We start from the raw sequence: 19263 nt of genomic DNA on the forward strand, positions 1-19263 counted from the left end.
CAAGTGATGAGCCCTTTGAAACACCGATGTCACCCTGCCTGTGGCAATGATCCACTTACCAGACCGACGATATATTGTACTGGCAGTTACTCTGAAACAGTTAAAGTCAATAAATACCATTTCTAAATTAAGTAGCCAGACAATTTTCCTATTGCTTCTCCTATATTTAATTCTTCCTTGTCCAGTAAGTCATGTTGTCTCACCCATGGCCATACCATTCCCTCACCACTAGAAAGTACAAAGTGCAGAATGACACTGTCTTACCCTTTTACTTTCTAAATTTCTCATTCATATTACCTCTGACTAAGATGTCATTTTCCTGTTGATTACAGCCCTGGGCTGTTTGTCTAGGTAATAAACTTCATGCCACCAAACACCAGATCCACTAATATTTTTCTATCACTTGTTTCTTCCCAACTAATTCCCTACATCACTTCCCTTCTCTTTCGGACCAAAAGCACCAAGTGTGCTTGTTGGTGGTTCATGTTATGCTCCAGATGTGCAAATAAGGCAACCAGGTCAAAAAGACAACCTCCAATTCTCAGGCCACCCTTTGCAAAATGTCCCCAAACCAAGCTGGTTTGTGACAGTGCCAATCCTTTTCCTGCCTAAAAATTGTCACCAGTAATTTTGGCAAGTGCTAATGAGGCATCTTTACTGCAGGATGTCTCCCACACATCTCCCAGTTGCAAGGTCTCTCATAGCACCCAGATGCAGGTCTCCCATAGTGTGTGTGTTCCCCTGCCACCCTCTAGCTCTGCATCCTGCTGGGCAGAGTGTGATGCTTTCAGCAGGTGTACTGCAGGGTCTGCTGTCCCTCAGCCATAGGGGAACGTTTCCCCAACAGTTCTTTTTTGTTTTGTTTTGTTTTTTTTTAACCTCCCTGTCCCCTCTGAATAGACTGTAACTGGGGACTCAAGCATGCTGAAATTATGCAAATTGTCCCACCGGGTTTTTGTAATGCTAATTATATCAAATGCATGCTCATCAATGAGAATGTCTAATTCCCCTTGCTCATTATCTAGATGTCACATGCTGATATAGAAACACCTAAAAAAATTAATCTGATCACAACACAGTGTTTGTGAACCCCTTGCCACCACCTTTGCAACCCCCGCCTCTGTCCCAGGTGATCCTGGGCACCAGCACATGCAAGAAATTGTCCCCCAAAGCCACCACTCCTTTGGTCCTTCCTATAGAGGCTCTTGTCGTGAGTCTTTGGTGTTTCGTTCACCGAATTGCTTAGGTCTTGTATTTGTGACTGACATCAGCAGGACCGACACAATGGATATGTGTTATGTAGCACTCTGAAAAGTGACATCCGAAGTAGTTCAGAACATACATCTGAGCTACTAAGTTTCCTGCCTATAAAATAGCAATAACACTGTGTCAGCTAATGGGCCTCTTGAGGAAGAAGTTAATTCAAATTTATGAAGCCATTGGATGCAGGGATGATAAATACTACAGAAAAGCTGAAGATCAGTAGCCCTGTTTGCAGAATGGAGTTCAGATATGTGCAGCAGATAGCTGATGGATTTGTTATACGGCACACAGAAAAAAAAAAAAAGGAGGAAAAATAGCAAATAGCTACTTTTTTTCTTTTTCTGTGAGCAATGCTCTTCCTACACGGGGAACAAAGAAGGGACTTCGTGAGGAAAACAATCTGTCATTGCGTAACCAAGGACAACCGTGGCACCTATGCACAAGGAGCCCACAAGGAGAAAAATAAGTCTGGCATTTCTGAACTCAGAGAGCAGGGCTGCGACACCTCCGGTGGGGGTGTGTTTTCATTTATCGCGGCGCTGCCCTGAATGTGTGAGTTCAGCATTTACCAGGCTCCGAACAGGTAAGACACTGAGCCGTGTAATGGGCAAGATTACTTCCAAATCCATTTATTGTCGTTGCTTCTCTGACCTCGTACCGGGATGTTGCTATCCTGGCTACAGAATTAACTCCCTCTCTCCCCCCACTCCCAAGGAAGAAGCACTCACACCTTTATTTCCTTCAGTTTTACGGCTCCTTGCGTTTATTACCATTCTCTTTTCTTCTTTCCAAACTGCCTTTTTTTTTTTCCCCAAAGGCTGAAAGGAGCTGCTTTGCCCGGTGCATCTCGGAGGGGGCCAGTGCTGAAGGGAGCGGAGCCCCAGGTCCTCCCCGGAGGCGCCGAGGGCCGCGTTCCCGGAGCCCCCCTACAGGCTCGGTCCGGCTCGGTCCGGCCCCGAGGCACCGCCGGGGGCCGCTGTTGGCCGCGGAGAGCGGCAGCGGCAGCGGGGCGGGAGCGGAGCCTCCTCTGCCCGACTCAGCACCGCCCCCCGCCTTTTTTTTTTTTTTTTTTTTTTTTTTTTTTTTAACTTCCCGCAGTCAGAAACGCTCTTTCATCATCATTTGAAGTGAAGAGTTTGATCTTCTCCCCACACCCCTTACCCTCCTGAGTGAAAAGTACTTCCTTGTTCCCTCGTATTTTAGGGGCGGAAGTGGAGAGTGATGCCCGTGCTTCAGGCGGCAGTGTTTGAAGGGCAGGGAGGTTTTACAGCTAGCATGGAAGCCTTGTCACTGTCTGAGCCAAACAGCTAAAGCAGTGGTAGCTATGTCTGGCTTTAGCACATCCAAACTGTTCAATAACCACAAACAAAATCAGCATATCAGGTTCTTCCATGACATTACACTATTTCTTCTTGTTTTGTTTGGGAGCCCTTAGTGATCACTGTCTTGCTGTGCAGGGTGCTACGCAAGCCAAACAAAAAAGTGATCCACGCCCAAAGATATCTCCCAGCGTAAGAGCAGAGACAGCGTATGACACGGAAATGTGGGAAACAGCAAGGAAGCCCTGAGATGGTTTTGGTCAGCAGGATGTACAGCAGTATATCAGCACAGTGGCAGCCTGGCCTCTGCCGAGATGCTGTGAGCACTGCAGAATACACGAGTTTGCAAGAAAGGCTTCAAAAGCAATGCATGAAATGTGGAGCTTTTATGGCACTCGGCCATAGGATCAAGGACTCTGCAGCTGGAAGGCAGGCAGGGCACGTAAAGCGTAATCCAAGTGAGACCACTCCGGGGGGGAAGATAATGAAGAAGCTGAAAAAATGATTGGGATATCAGATCAGCATCTAAAACACAAGGTCAGAGAACCATACCATTATTTAGGTTGGAAGGACCTCTGGAGGACATCCATTTCAGCTCCCAGTGACTGGGGGGGAGCGGAATGCAGGGGTTAACCTCCCAAACCCAGAGCAGGCACTGCTTAAGTTACTCAGGGCATTTTGTAATACAAAATACATGTTTTGTTGGAGGAATACATCAAGCGTTGGGAAGCACACAGCCGGTATGTGGTGGAAGGAATACAAACAGTAATAAAAGCAATTTGAAGATAAAGTCTGGCTTTTTCTGGGGCTTCTGAAACATCTTTTCAAGCTGACTTAGAGAACTCAGAACATCAGAGGGTTTCAGGAAAGTATAAAATACATTTAAGATTATGATTAATAGTCATAACAGTACGTTTATATATCATCCAAGTAGGGAACCATTTCCAGAAGCATCTGACATGTCCGTTCTGGAAGTCAAAAGACTTGAAATCCTAATGAATGTGTGCATTTTTGCATACACTCTGTCTGATCCATACAGAATAAGGGTTCTGTGTGCCTTTACCATCTCTCTGACCTTTCACTTGTTTAGTCTTACTTGATAAGAAGTCATTTGTTTAATGTTCACATCTGCAAATGACACAAAGTGCAGGGAGGCAGCGAATGGCATCTTTTACCCCTGATATACTTGGCAAGAATACTAATTCAAGAATAATCTCAGTAGGATACAGAGGGTCACTTAAACAGGTTGAAAAGGCTTTGCTAAGCTTATATTACCATTTAACTTTCCTTTCTTGAGTACTGCTGCTTCATGTAGTTCCTGTTGTTCTAAGCACAAGTTTTAAAGTGGTTCTGTTTTGTGTTCTTGAACACCATCATGCCCTAGGACTTACAGATTTGTTTAGCTTTTTTTTATACATAGTTATTAAACAGAACATATAAAGCTAGATAGGGTGAGTGACTCATTTCACTGAAAGACAGCATGTACACGTGCTCTTCTTTATCACCACATGATGGAATAAAAAAAATCAGGCTTACAACGGCAAAAACACAGAAGTGGAAGACCTAGCTAACACCAATTCTCTCTATCAGACATGAAAAATATCTCAAATCCCCTCCAGAATCCAGAGCGATTAAATTTGACTGGAATTCTCAAACATAAAACAAAATTAATGCAAGCTGAAAAAGACTGAATACCCAAAGGACAAAACACAACAGCCCACACTGGGCACACCATTGCCTATATATAACAATTAAGAAAAGCCTTCAGAAACCCAAAGTCAGGAACTTTTTCTGCTGCGTATAGCATGACCAGCAGCCCTCTTTATTGTTAAACTGGTTGATGAGATTCATTAAGAAATCAGCTTTTCATTTATTTATAATTTTGTCAAAATATTTGAGCTAAAATTTCCTCTGAAGGTGGCGGAATATTTATGAAATGTTCCAAGTAAAAATAGTTCCACTATTTTCAGGAATGAAACTATAAGTAAAGATTATGTTTTCTGATGTGCTTTTTGAGAAGTTGTGTGTTGTGTGTTGGGGAGGATACTGTAACTTCAGCAGAGGAGCAGCCTCTTCCAGAGGAGTTGCATCTGCCACATGATATTTCATTCATACTTGGAACCTTGCCAAGAGAAGATGGGGCCAGACTCTGCTCATAGTGGCCCTGAGAAAGCACAAGAGGCAGCAGCCATGACTTGCAACAATCCCGGTGAGAGTTAGGAAAAGCCTCTCCCCAGGGCATGTTTCAGCACTGGCGTGGGTATCTCAGAAGGCTGAGGAAATGCCATCCTTGGAGGTGCTCAGAAGACACCTGGACAAGGCTCTGAGCAACCTGAACTAGCTTGAGGTCCCAAGTGCATCCTCTCTGGCCCTGGGGCTTTGGCTGTATGGGCCCAGGGACAAGTCAGAGACAGAGACAGTGTAGCTGTAGTAGTAGAGGGCTGCCTCTTCCCTCTGGTGGAGGGACAGTTTATAGAAAGTTCTGCTGGAGCCTCAGACAGGGCTGACCCCCTGCCCCAGGAGCTGTTTTTAAGCTAGTGCTCTTGCCCTTGGCTCCTGTCTGAGCAGTCTTGCCTGTGCCTGACCATGCCTTGTGTTGATCTAGACCCATGGATAGGCTTTCTGGCTTGACCCAAGACCTGCCATGTCACAATGGACTTGCCTGGCAATCTCTGGACTGTGGCTCACTCTGGTTACTGCCTCCAGAGCTGAACGTGATGCTGACATGACTTCTTATTTTGACCTTAGACATGCCTCATCACCACAAGCTTGTCTGATGATCTGGATTCTCAGTTGAACCCAGCTATCTGCCCATGCCTGCCTTGCAGAACTTGCTCAGGTTCTTTCTCCTTGCTGGATAAGCTTCTTCCTCTGCCTGGCCCTCAGCTGTTGTGTTCCTTTAGGGAGCAGCCAGCCCTCACTGCCCCCAACAACCTGCTGTGAGCAGGGAGTTGGGGTAGAGGTCTTGAGATGTCCCTTCCCACCCAAATCTGTGAATTTATGACACTACTTTAGCCAAGTTAAAAAGAAAGAAAAAATCAACTTCTTTGGGCAGGGAAGAAAACACAGTGTGAAGGCACTGTGTCGGTGCTTAGGTGCATGGAGCATTAGATCTGGGGAAAGGAGAAAGGCCCAGAGGGACAGGGACAAGGAAAAGGGTCTAGGAAGGAGGAAGGTGGAGGAAGATGTGGAAATGGACAGGAGTGCGTCTGATGTAATATCACTTCACTATCCTGTAAATCCCAGGACAAAAGGGTAGCATCAGACCCTAGCGGAAGACATGCACACAGTTCTGTTTCCTTTCCAGCTGCACAGTGTCACAAATGATTCACATTCACATGGCAGTCCTGAATTTTCAAAATAGAAATACCTATTGCCCTGCAAACCCTCCTCCATCTCTCTCCCTGCATCTCTCAGGCACCATTAAATGTCCTTCATCTGCAGATAGATTTCAGGGTTGGTCTGCTGGTGGTGCATGGGCTGAGCACGGGGACAGAGCTGGCCTACCAAGGGCATATGTCCCCCAAGGCAGGCTGTAACACAAGGATGTCTCTGTGGAGAGGCTCATCATCTTCTACAGGTCTTCTTGAAGACCTGCATCTAAGGGTTTTCAAGGGAGACTGGAAAAATGGATTTAAACCCCTGTATCTCCTAACACAAACCCATGATGCCTTACGATACATTTATTCCCACAGCAGTCATGAGGTAGAGACTTGAAAACAGATTCATTGCTTATTTAGACATCTAAAAACCAGGACTTTGAACTGCATTTCTTGTCACTTTTCCTGACCTTTCCCTTAACATTAAAAAAAACCCCAAACCAACCACTATAATGGATCCACTCTGGGATAGTCTGAAACCTGCTGGAAGCCACAGAGGGGCTGTTTTGCAGTGCAATTGGAAAGGCAACCCTTGGTCACTAGCAGGAGTGAATAACTGAGGCCTCTGGCACTGCCTGTGTACAGCTGGATCTCTCACTTTTGGGGAGATTTATAGGGCTTTCACATACAGTGCAGGCTGAAAAAACATGTGCAAACAGTACAAACTATATTTCACATTAGCCAGATCCTGTGACATAATTTCTTTTCAACAGTGAAAATTACTCAGACCTGAAATCAATCATCCTACATAGGGGCCCAGCAACAGGAGAGTGCAAAGAACTAACATCAACATGAGCTTCAGACATGATAACAATATTGGTATCCTCTCTTTTCTGGGGCCATTAGGAATGTCGGTTTTATTTTTAAGTATGCTAGTATTTCCCAAGCCATTTTGCTTTAGGTAAATGTATAGCCATTGTGCCGCATGTGTGTACAGCTGCACAAGCACATTTGACGTATCTCCTGAAGATTGTTTTGCTAAGGTCTGTGACTTTCTATACCATTAGGAACATATTTTCTGCAAGAGTACTGAAAACTCAGCTATTCTCCTTGACCCCCATAAGGGTTGCTAAATGCTTCAATTCTTTGCGAAAATTAAGATATTTATTTAGGTGCCCTGAGCTGGACCTATGACTCAAATTTAAACATCTAGTCAAAAGTTTCCCTCAGCCATTGCTACTAAATAAACTTTGTCAGCAGTGAGTACCGTATCTGTGTTCTGATGATCCCCAGAACTGCTTCAAGCTACAGTGCAGCAGATGGTACTCAGACAGAATGGACTTGCTATAGGAATTTATGCTGGCCGCCCCCAGACACACTAGGTTTGTTTCAAGTCCTTGTTCCACACTACTGTTTCCTGTACCAAAAGAATCAGTTGTGACCATGTCACCAAGGCACCTCTGTTTATTCAAAACAACCTTTCATCCTTTAGCTTTGCATCAACACGTTCACCCACTTACAGTCTGCTCTGCTCCCTCAAACAGTTTGCTAGGTTACCCTGAGCAGTTTCCCACAGGCTTGTTGTAGTTATTGCATGGCTGACTCTGCAATGGCTTTTCTGTGGTTAAACTTCTGAGTCCTCAATCGGGCCATTCAAAAATACTGCTGTAGGAAGTGACCGTGAAGATTCATTGGGATGGACAAAGTTTTCAGATTGGAACAGTTTTACTTTTGAGACAGCGTGGTCTCGGATTGACTTATTCTCCACAACCTGATGCTTAAGCGTCCCCATCTCTGAGTCCCAGGCTTGTCCCCGCCGTAATTTCTTGAAGGTGTTACGGAAACCCTCAGTACTAAAGTAGTAGATCAAGGGGTCCAGCGTGCAGTTCATGCTGGCCATCATCATTGTTAAAATTAACACTTGGCGCACCGAGGCCTGAGTTTCTTTCTCAACCTCAATCACCCGGGCCTTTATCATCCCATAAACTGCCAGGCTAGTGTTGTAAGGCACAAAGCAGATGATGAAGATGACCAGATTGACCAGGAGGAGACGGACAGTCTTCCGTTGTCGCAGGGTCTTTGGCTGGCTGGACTGGCATAGCTCCTGAAAGATCCGAATAGAGCAGTATGTCACACAGCTGAGAGGCAGGAGAAACCCCAAGATTTCAGCCAGAATTACTAGAGGGAAGAGGTTATTCTGCCATATGTTGTCGCTAAAGCTTTCAAAGCAGAGATAGATGGTCTGGTTCTGGTTCTGTACCTTACAATGGTTGCGCTTGTGGACTATGGCTGTGGGGATGGAACCCAGGAAGATCACAACCCAGACGATCAGGCAAAGGAGCTTGGCCACCTTGGGACGCCGCAGGTGCCGCCAGCGAAGTGGATGAACAATGGCAATGTAGCGATCCAGGTTGATGCACATGAGGAAGAGGCAGCTACCATACATGTTGATCTGGAAGACAGAGCCAGAGACCTGGCACAGGGTGCTGCCAAAGGGCCAGTGGTGGTTGGAATAGTAGTAGAGTCGCAGTGGCAGAGGGAGTGTGAAGGTGAGGTCGCTTATGGCCAGGTTGAACATGTAGATCATGACTACAGACTTCAGGCGCAGGTATCGGACAAATATCCATAGGGCTACCACGTTCAGTATCAAGCCTGTAATGAATATCAGGATATAGCCAGGCAGGAGGAGGTGGTGGTTGAAGGTATAATCCTTGCACGTCTGAGACGTATTGGAATCTGACATGCCCAGTGGGGATCAGGGGATGGTCTCACTGAGATGGCTGAGCCTGCTGATGAGCTAAGGAGGCACAAAGAAAAGCAATGAGGGAAGTCATTCCCCTCTAAGAAGCTACAGACAGGTCATTCCTCTCATCTGCAGATGGGAGGTAGATGGGCACATCTCTCTCTTGGCTGATGCTGTGTTGGATTGCTGGTCTGTGGTCATCTGGCAGGGATGGTACTGTAATCACATCAGCTTCTGCCTCTAGTTCAGCAATTCTTTCCAGTGGTTATGGGGGTGCTGATGCGATGGAGGATCATTGCCAGTTGTCAGCACAATTCCTGGTCAGAGTGGAAGACCAAGACAGAAGTGTTTAAGTTAGAGGAGAAAATCTCTTGAAATGTTAAAATACCACCCTGATGGCTTCTGCAGCAAGAACTCACAAAGAAATCAAAAGACTGAAAAAATGGACACTAGAAAAGTGAGTAATTGCATGGCAGAAGAAGACAGAGCATGGAGAAGGTGGTTGTATTTATCACTCAGCCCCAGAAAATGCACATTTCTTTGATCACTACTGAGAGCACATGCATACAGCAAAGGGACAGCATGAGCACACAGGGAAAGTAGTCGAGGTGGCTCCAGCGAAAGAGAAAGAAAAGGAAGAGAGCAGCATTTTGAAGGAAAAATGCTGACTAGAAGGAACTTAAAATAAAAACTGCATGGTACTGTTTTATATCAGAGAAACAGGACTTTGTACATCCCTTTCAGATAAAAAAAATTATACTACAGTTAGATTTGACTCCACCCTCGCTCCTTTTCGTATGTGAAACAACACATGCAAACCTTAGTCCCAGTGACTTCAAGTTCCTTATGTTGCTTACATTCATACAATCCCTTTGGTGTTCTTACTTGCATGGGACCAGTGGTGTTTATATGGATTGCATCTCTTCAGTTCATTCTGCTGCTTATAACACCATGAAACATGAAGCAACTCATGTCCCACAAACACAGCCAACATAGTCAGGTAAGGGAGCACACAATAAAAAAGGAAGAGCCATGGGATTCATGTGGACAAACATAGCTGCGACTAGAGAAGGCTCCAGGTGGTATCAGCCTCCCTGCATTGGGTTTGCGTGGGAAGGTTTTAGTAGTGGCAGGGGCTGCAGGGCTGGTTCTGTCAGAACATGCCAGAAGTTTTCCCTGTGTCCAATAGAGCCAGTGTTAGCTGGCTCCAAGATGGACCCGCTGCTGACCAAGGCCGAGCACACCAGCAACAGTGGTTGCACCTCTGGGATAATGTAGTTAAGAAAGGGAAAAAGTTACTGCAGAATAGCAACTGCAACCAGAGGAGAGAAGTGAGAATATGTGATAGAAACAGCTCTGCAGACACAAGGTCAGTGAAGAAGGAGAGGGATGAGGTGCTCCAGGTGACAGAGCAGGGATTTCCCTGTTGCCCCTGGAGAAGACCATGATGAACCCATGCTGGAGTAGTCTGTTCCTGAAGGACTGTGCCCCATGGAAGGAACCCACACTGGAGTAGGGGTTGGTAAGTGTGACACAGTTCCCCACAACTGTTTGCAGGGGTTAAGTAGGGTCTCCCTCACAGAGTCCACGTTGATTGTGATTTAGTTCAAAAGGAAAGTAGAATTTTCTCTCTAGAGAAAACCTTTATGTGAGTTTGATATTACTGTAAGAGGAAGCTACTTAACAACTTGACAGGTATGACAAGCATGTCAGATCTTCTGGGTGGGATTGTAGGGTAATGCACTGATCTAGAGGGGGGATCTACTGAAGGCAGAAACATGTGCTGACCTCACAGATATGTTTCTGGCAATATGTTGAACAAAAGTGGAAGTCTAACACGAGAGAGCAAACAGCTGCCAACTTGCCCATCCTTTAGTGTTATTGGGCAGATCCACCACCAAGACAGATTTCTTAGAGAAGCTTCTACTGGTTTGTCAAGCTATATCTGAGTGGATTTCACCCTTGGTGAATGAAAACTTTGTATGAAGTTGTTGATTTCAAGTGAAATGATTAAATGCTTCAAAAAATCTCAAGGAGAACATGTCAATTTTTGCTAGAGCCAAAATTCAGCAATTAATGCAGACTGAATAGATTTGAGACCTTTGTCTTGACTGAGACAAAGTTAGTGAGACTGAGAGTCACTGAGAGACCGAGACTCACTGAGAGACCATGACCTGCTTTAACATATGTACCCAGACCAGACAGATGTCAGATGAAAGGGACTTACCTCCACAGATAACCTATTTTTCAAGCTTTTGAGAGGTATTTGATAAACACTCTAGAGAGTATAGTATGTAAGCACAGTCCATGTATATGAGACTGGTGGGCTATCTACAACTAGTATTCCATCTCAAATGTGGATGGTGAAGGGATAATGTTAAGAACAATGCAACTGTGTAGCTACGCTGCCTCCAGTTCTCTTCCTGATTCCAGCATACAGCAGCCCAGGGAATTCCTGAGGCAGAGGGGACCAAGTTGAATTCAGTAGTCCTCAGGGAACTTTTATTTCACTATTTTTTTCTGTTGCTTTTTGAGTTGATGTAAAATCTACCATCTACAGCATCTAGTGCCAGGAGCGCCAAGGAGTTACATGGCTTAATCACATGTCGGGGAAGAATCACTTCCATGTACGCATTTTTGATTCACCGCCTGCTAGATTCAGTTCCCAGTTTTAGTGCTGGAAGCGACAAGGGAAACAATATCTCTATGTACCTTCACTTTATCACTGATAATATTATAAACATCTACCATATTCCCACTCAGCAAACTTTTTTTTTGAGGCTAAAGGGTCCTTGTCTTCACAGTTGTTCCCCACAGAGGAGCCGTTTTGCACTTTTGAGCATCCTTGGTACCCTTCTCAACACCTTTCCACTTCTGCTACTGCTTTTGTGAGCCCTGTGGTGGGGTACTGAAAATGTACATGACATTGATGGTGTGGATGCGCTGAACTGTGTGGGCTCAAATTTCATTTGCAAGGGGTAATGGTCAGTCCAGTTTATTTTTTCCCATCACTTAGCTAGCTGAAATTTCAGCTCTTATTTTAAGTCCAGCCACTCATGCTTCTCTTAATCTCTGCAGTTCTTTTCAGCCAACCCTCATCTTTTCTAACTTGAATAATTTTATGTCTCCAACAGATTTGTTATTTTATTATTCATCTCTCATGAATAAGTCAAACAGTCCAATCCCCAGCACTGGTGTCTTATAACTCCACTGGGAAAATCAACCATCCACCCTCATTCTCCTTCCCATCTTTTAGGCACTTTTTATCTAGGTAGGAACCTGTTCCCTAAATTGCTTTAAGTGCCATTGGTGAGAACCCTTTTGAAAGCCTTTTGAAATCCACACGGGCCACCGTTCACATGCTTCTTGACTCTTTCAAGGCAGGACTGTGGGACACAGCATCCCTTTAGAAAAGCCATGATGATTCTTCCCCAGTAATTAAATGTGACTGCATGCCAATTGATTTTTTTCCCCCTTTATTATAGCTTCTACTAATTTGTTCAGCAAAAACATCAAGCTGCCTGGTCAGAAACCCCCAAGAGCCTTTTCTCAAATTGAGTCTGCTAGTGAGCCTTTAAAAACAGTTTTAAGCAAATGTTTCTACACCACAGTTTGTCAGGTCTTCCACCCTCCAGTTGTTTTCAGACCTCTGGGGTAGGAGCCATGTGGTTTTAGACACTGCTTAGTACATCTTTCTCCATAGCTGTTCCTACTGCTGTTTTGATCAGAGACAGTCCTTTGATGAATTTTCCTGTAAAGAGAGTTTCTGCTGTAAAAATCTCCCAGGCTTTTGTGTCATGAACACCAGTGAAAGAAACCTGTCCATTTTTTTGCCCACCATCACCTTTTCTTTCTTTTTGAAGTGGTCTTTCCTTACATACTCTAGCCCTTCAGCCTTTAGGACACTAAACAGCAGAGTTCTAAATTGGCAGCAAAGATCACTGAGAGCAGAAAATAGATTGGGGGTTTTGAGGGGATATTTTTTTGTGGGTAGATGGAAACACAGAAGAAAGAATATGCTATGGTGATGTTACTGAAACTAAGCTGATAGTTTCAAACTTGCCATAACAGATACCATGATCAAGACCTCAGACACCTGAAATGAAATGTATGCAGGCAGAGCCATTGGAACAATGAAACTGTGGGACCAGAGTGCTTCTCTGATGAGCTCTGGAGGTACTGTTTTGACTGTTCCTCGCTGAAAAAGAAAGGTATGGGTAACTCAAGCAGAAGGGGAACAGAATAGCTGAAATTGGTTGGAATATCCTTGGTTAATGTCTGAGAGGCAAAGGGCATGTTCTTTGTGGCTGCCTCCAAAAGAACCTCAAGTACTCATTGCCCTGCACAAAAGCTGCCATCAAGCCATCAGCTGTGTAAGAGGGCAATGGTACCACAGCTGAATAATCTTCCTCCTTACAACAAGATACTGTCTTTAAATCCTGAAGGAACTTTGTGTTTGGTGACTGACCTTATGGGTCCCAGGAGGTGGAGGAAGCATCCTTTTACCTCTTCAATATGAGTCCCTGAATACCATCATCTGCTGAGACCGTGACTTGCAAAACCCAAAGGGATCTTAATTTTTTCTTTTGCAGGGTGAGAAACCCTAGATGTGCTTGCATACAGGGGCTAGAAGGGGCAGGCATGCCCCAAGATGGGATGTATGCCTGGTGTCTTGCTTCCTGGCCCTGGGAATCCTCTCTCCTGACACTATCTCACTAGGAGTCACTGCCTCCTAGCACCACAAAAATTATGAAGAATCTGAGTATGGAGCTGAGAACTGAGGTGGGAAAAAAAAGCTAGAAATATATTGCTGAGCATGCTGCAGGATCAGTGTTTCTGACAGTGACTGTCATGGAACCCATGGGAGCCTTGTGACTGCCGTGGGGATGCAGACAGCAAATGTGGCATTGGGGTGCAGAGCTGAAAACGCAAACTGCGTGAGGTCGCTTAGCAAGTCTGAAAACAAAGAGGAAATAACAAAGAGCTTGCCAAACCTAAAAAAACCCCACTCAGCTTTGCTCTAGAAATTGAAGGTATTTTTTTTTCATAAACATGGATGCTTTTTACCTGCTGTCAGTGACATCTAATCCCTGATTTTTGCCTTTTTTCTACCCAAGCAATTAGATTATTGTGATGATTAAAACCTCAAAGACATTCAAGACTTAGGATGCCTTGTTCTTAATGAGAGATACATGATATTAAAACTGAGACCTTCGTATTTAACTGATGAGGTCTGGTCATACTATTGCCTACTCCTTAGAGTTGTCACCCCCCTTTCATCTTCTGAGGGCCGTATGGGCTTCCATTGTGGGCACCTTGATAAGTAAGCTCTTCAGGCTGCCAGTGCTTTTGGCATCACAGGATCCCAAAAGAAAGCCTCCATTTGAACTGAGATTTGCCTCTAGGTCCACTGGACAACCGAAGAGGGGCAGATGTTCCCCAGTGCCGCATAGTCAGGTCTGGCAGCACACGCACAACAGCTCATGGGGACCAGCACCCAAGGTGCCCAGACCATCCAGCTCCCCAGATGTTTCCATCTGGCTTACCTCTCTGCTGCTGAAGAGCCAAGGGTGCACACGAGCTCGCTGGCTGGTGGTCGCTGCCACTGCTGAGGTCTCGATCCAGGCACCAAACCTGGAAGCAGCTTGAATCAAAACAGAACCAGGCAGGCTCTTTGGCTTTTTATTCATCCAAATCACAGCTACCCCCTACAATGCTATGGCTGATTCTACATCATGCTGCAGCTTGCTTCTTCTCCTTTTTCACTTCCTGATGCACTTCTGCCTGGCCACAAAGCATGAACTTTGCTATCCATAGCTGATAAGCTAAACCACATCCTATAACAGCAAATGGAGTCATGAAAGAAGCAGCACCCAGGTGTCATTGCAACTGAGGAGACCTGCCCTGGGTCATAGTGCCAATTCCTTGCTTATCTTGCTAACTCAGCTGCCCCCAGGACTGACAAGGGAAAATTAAAATATCCCCTTTCCCAAAATATTGCTAAACAGGAGGTAGAGGTGAAATATGGGAAGTGAGAGCAAAGTTGATTAATTGCTAGCTAGACAAAGACTTGGAATCCTGTCACTCTCATGTGACTTCAACCCCAAAGTGCCCAAGTGGGCTTGGGCACTTTGGGGTTGAAGTCCTGCCTGGGGGCCCAGCTGTGCACTGCTGGCATGTGGCAAGGTCCCGGAAAGAACTGAGCTCTGAAGAGATGTCAGTGCCCGTGGCAAGCAAAGGCATGTTTGCCACAAACATCAGTCCCTGATGTTTGAGGCTACAGAAGGCACAGTGCTAAGAAAGTAAAATGGCTGATTTACCAGGAGATCTGTGACCTGGCACTGCCATGTGTAGCTGGGAAGGGAGCTGTGACTTTAAGTCCTATTTCTGCTTTGCCAATCTCAGCACACCTGGAAGAAGACACGAGCAGTGATACTCCTAATCATACTGTTATCCTTCCCCAGAAACAGCTGCCCCAAGAAGAAGGTGCTTTGCTGGTGGGATCCCTCTTTCTCTGCAGCCCTTGGCCTGGCTTCTCCACCTGCTGGTGTTTGACTTTCTCACTCCCTGCCTGCTGTTGCTGACTCCTCATTCAGGGAGTGACACGCCAAGGGATACATGTTCCTGTTGCTCATAAATCCTCGGAGGGTACAATAGCTCCCAAACCACTGATCTCACACTGCCTCTTTTTAGTGCCTCTCTTTTTTAACCAGACTCCCATTCTCACTTCCTAGTTGCTGGGATCTTTGTTCTCACAGCTTTTTGTCTCTCTTTAGTTCCCGTTAAGGCGCTGCCACTGATAAAGGCTTGCAGATATACTGGCGGGGTGTCCTTTGCCGAAGGAGTCTCTGACACCCTCCTTGGGAACTTCCCCCTCCCCTGCAGCCCTCGCACCCCACACACACATGCACACACCTGGCTGAGCCTGGTAGTCTTGGCTTTTCCATGTGTTAGGAGAGGACGACACAGTAGCACTTAGCCCAGTCCGTGGCCAGTGAGCCCACGAAACCCACAGCACCCCTCACCAAGCTGGGTTCACTCACCTCGCTGGGTCTTGCTGCATCAGCCCATGAACTCTGCCTCCCCTCGCCCAGGTGGGCTCACACCTCTTCCCCTCGCTGTCTCTTGGAGGCTCAGCTTGTGGGGAAGAGCAGCACAATCCCTGGTGTTTCCTCACTGCTGAGTGAGCAGCAGGTAAGACCAGATTACTGGGGTGTGTGTTGGAGGCTACACCCTGATGCTGCAGATCCCAACATGCCTACCGCCCCGGAGTGCTGACTCCAGAAACCAGGAGCAAGGACCCAACAGAAGGAGGGATGCAGGAAGCTGGGAAGGCAAGGAGAGAGGTGAAATTCATGCTAAAGGAGAGGGGCTGCTCAGGTTTGAAAGGATGACTGGTAAACCCCAGTGCTCTTCAGACCCCTTTGTACAGGAAAATGTGGAAAAGCACAGTAAAGAGGTGAATACCTTTATGGAAGAACCATAGCAGGGCCAGAGCAGCCCTGCTTCACTTTCTGAATGATTCAGACAGGAAAAGCAAAAATCTGTGGGCTGTGTGAGGAGTTTTACCTTCCAGGGTGGTAGAGGCAGCTGGCACTTCCCAGACTGCCTGGGGGAATGGGAGGCTTTTGTCCCAGGACATTTCAGCTCCCTGGTCACACAAATCACATTTTCCTGGTCTTCCAGGATATCTTAGGAAAGAGCTACCTGCTGAGAAAAGGGGCAGCCAGGCCATTATGCCTCCTAGAAGAAGGGCAAGGACTGTCCTTGGGGAAGAAAATGAGCAGGGCGAAGGGAGACCTGCAAGGGAAAAAGTAAGAGAGCCAGGGAGCAGCTTGGCTGTGTCTGTTTGCCATAGCTATGTGGGCTGCAGGGTAGAAAAGAAGAATCTCCAGCCTGGAGCAGGCAGATGAGGGAGTGTCCTCAAGAACAGCAGCTGAGGATGAGGAAGGCAGTAGGTCTTCCTGTCTCTAATCCCAAGAGCTGTCACTGCAGGGAAACTCTCTGTCTCCCAAAAGCAGGGATGAGCTGATGGGTCTAGCTATAGTTGCTTGATGCTGCCAGGTTCTTCTCGTGTGGAAGGCTCTGTCTGCTGCTGACTGGATCTTGGGCTGCTTCCTGCTGATGAAGTGACTGGACTGTGGAGGAAGACAACCACATCACCTGCTGACAGGATGGCAGAGGCCAAGGGTCTGACACTGATCCTCTCTCCATCAATGTGAGCTCCCTGTGACAGACACCCACCCTGAAGCCCCAGGTCACAGCTCTCCCACCATGCTGCCCAAGCTGTAATTATGGAACAGCACTGGTATGGACAACCTCTCAGGGTCAACCCAGCAGATTTCTGCAGGCTGCTGGGTTTCCGATGCTGGCAGGCACACCAGGGCAGCCCATGGTCAGGGGCTGCCCCTGCTTTGCAGTGCTGGGCTGGAGCTGCTGGGAAAGTAACTATCAGGCGGAGGCCGAGGGAGGCCACAGGAGGCGATTCAGGTGGCTGTTGCACCGGGACTGAAGGTGGTGGAGTTTTGCCACGGACAGGATGGAGATAGTGTGCCTGTATGCAGTCCTGATCCCCGTGCAGCGCATCGCTGCCGTGACCTGGCTGTAAGTATGCTTTGCACTTGTACTGTCTGGGTTGGGAAGTCATCTAGGCAGGTGCTGTCTTCAAAGAAAATGGGGTGATAGAAGGGTAGAAGAAGGAATTTGGGCAACCAAAAAGCAGCACATTAGAAGAGGCGTCTCTGGGAGCATGGACGGAGGAGGATGGTCTCCCCTTCCCTGCAACATTTCTGCTCTAAAATAAGGCTACAAAGGGCTAGTCCTGAAGATATATGGCCCTGGCTCTGGCACATCTGAAACTGAATTTCTCCCCTGCCCTGCAGGTACCTGGCCAAGCAGACCTCCCTGCAGGTGTCCCTCTGGGACCCCAGGGGCTGTGATGGTCTGATGGGGTTGGTAGAAGAGCAGGTCCGCATTTGCCAGCGGCAGGTGGAAGCCATGGATGCAGTGAAGCGAGGTGCGGAGCTGGCTGTCCAGGAGTGCCAACACCAGTTTCACTCTCGCCGCTGGAACTGCTCCATCCTGCAGGGGCTGCAGGTCTTTGGCAAGGTGGCCGTCCAAGGTCAGAGAGGGGGAGGTGACACAGACAGGGTTGGCATGGGGTCCCTCTGGTATGCCTATAGGGTCTCCTTGACACATCAGCCTTTCCTGGGCTAGAGTGCAAGGGTCACACTGGACCCATCCCCAGAGTGGCCAGCACCTTCCTCTACATTCCAACATGTCTGTCAACAGAGAGTAAACTGAACCAAATTCATGTGTTTTCACACATACTAACGTTCTGCCTAAACTTATTGCCCATTTGACCAGATTTGGCATTTTGGTCCCATCTGGACCATTCTGGGTACCAGCTATGCAGATTGGTGGATCTTCTCCCTCACCCTGCCACCAGCCCTGACACGGAGCCACCTCCATTACTCCCAAGGCTCCTGGCCTTGGGAACAGCTGCACCAGGTGAACATCCTGCCATCTATTTCTCCCAAGCAGCCTCCATCTGAATGCATCTTTCCTCTGTGCAGTCATAACCTCTTTTCCCTCACCACGTCCCATCAGTGCCTTTGCCCCCGCAGACTGGTGCCATTTCTTGCCCTGCTGCAGGCACATGGGAGGCTGGTTTCATCCACGCCATCTCTGCTGCTGGCATTGCTTTTGCTGTGACTCGTGCCTGCAGCCACAGGGAGCTGGAGAAGTGTGGCTGCGACCGCAAGATCCAAGGAGCCAGCCCTGAAGGTGAAGGAGAAGGCTGTGGCAGGAAGGGGGTGGCAGAGGGAAAGGTCTATGGGAGAGACTGTTTCCAGGGACAGAGACATATCCCTTCTCCACAACCCTTTGGGAGATCCTCTCAGGGATTCTCCTTCATCTCATGGCTGCTTTCCCTCAGCAGGTTTCCAGTGGTTGGGCTGCTCCGATAACCTGTCTTATGGGATTACCTTCTCTCAGGCGTTGGTGGACAACCCAGAGAGGAGCCATGGTGTCTCCTCCAGCCAAGCACTCATGAACCTGCACAACAATGAGGATGGGAGGAAGGTAACGGCCAAGGGCTAGGAAGCAAGCCTGGCTTCAGGGGTTTCCCTCTGGCTAGACAGAGCTCAGTCCAGCCCCCATACCCCAAGAAACAGTTTGAGGAGTTTGCATCCTGCTGCTTTCTTAGCCCAGCACTGGTGGAGGGGGGCCCCAGCCTCCCCTACCTGCTTCTGTACAATCTCCTTTTCCTTACAGAGCCCAGCTGTGATTAACCTTCCTTGGCCTTTTCTGCAAAGGAAATTAGTTACTCTGTTCTGCTCTGAAGAATTTCCCTGCCCCTCCAGCCCCTCCTCAACAAAGGCACCATCTTCTCCAGGGGTCACAGTCAGATCTGGTCCCTTGAACATCCTTTGTCTCTGGGCAGATCTGTTCCCCTCCCAGAGCCCTACAGGCCAGAGCAGGTCCCCATCCCTTTCCCTGCCTCAGGGATTTCTCTTACAGACCCAAGCCAGCTTGTTGCCCACAGAGTGGATCTTCTTCTCTTTGTATTGACCTGGCTTAAAAAGATTTTTTTGCCCTCCCCTCCCCTCCCCTCCCT

The 19263-nt window shown here is 47.2% G+C and overlaps 2 protein-coding genes across 2 annotated transcripts in view; one reads left to right on the plus strand and one right to left on the minus strand.

The window, feature by feature from the left end:
- Window positions 1–5298: 5298 nt before the first annotated feature.
- Window positions 5299–14403, minus strand: LPAR5 (lysophosphatidic acid receptor 5). Its single transcript, XM_027681347.1, has 2 exons — window positions 14192–14403; window positions 5299–8962 (listed from the first exon to the last, which is right to left on the minus strand). The coding sequence occupies exon 2, from the start codon at window positions 8643–8645 to the stop codon at window positions 7527–7529; it is 1119 nt and encodes a 372-aa protein (XP_027537148.1). The 5' UTR covers window positions 8646–8962; window positions 14192–14403; the 3' UTR covers window positions 5299–7526.
- A 2781-nt stretch (window positions 14404–17184) lies between these two features.
- LOC113966641 (protein Wnt-4-like) overlaps window positions 17185–19263 on the plus strand; it is a 3180-nt gene continuing 1101 nt past the window's right edge. The window contains exons 1-4 of the mRNA XM_027681565.1: window positions 17185–17249; window positions 17528–17766; window positions 18300–18431; window positions 18586–18728. Coding sequence (XP_027537366.1) covers window positions 17185–17249; window positions 17528–17766; window positions 18300–18431; window positions 18586–18728 — 579 coding nt within the window. The remainder of the gene's footprint in view (window positions 17250–17527; window positions 17767–18299; window positions 18432–18585; window positions 18729–19263) is intronic.

The sequence above is a fragment of the Neopelma chrysocephalum genome, unplaced genomic scaffold, assembly GCF_003984885.1.
Source record: "Neopelma chrysocephalum unplaced genomic scaffold, ASM398488v2 Primary Assembly neopelma1_60, whole genome shotgun sequence".
Classification (NCBI taxonomy): Eukaryota; Metazoa; Chordata; class Aves; order Passeriformes; family Pipridae; genus Neopelma; species Neopelma chrysocephalum.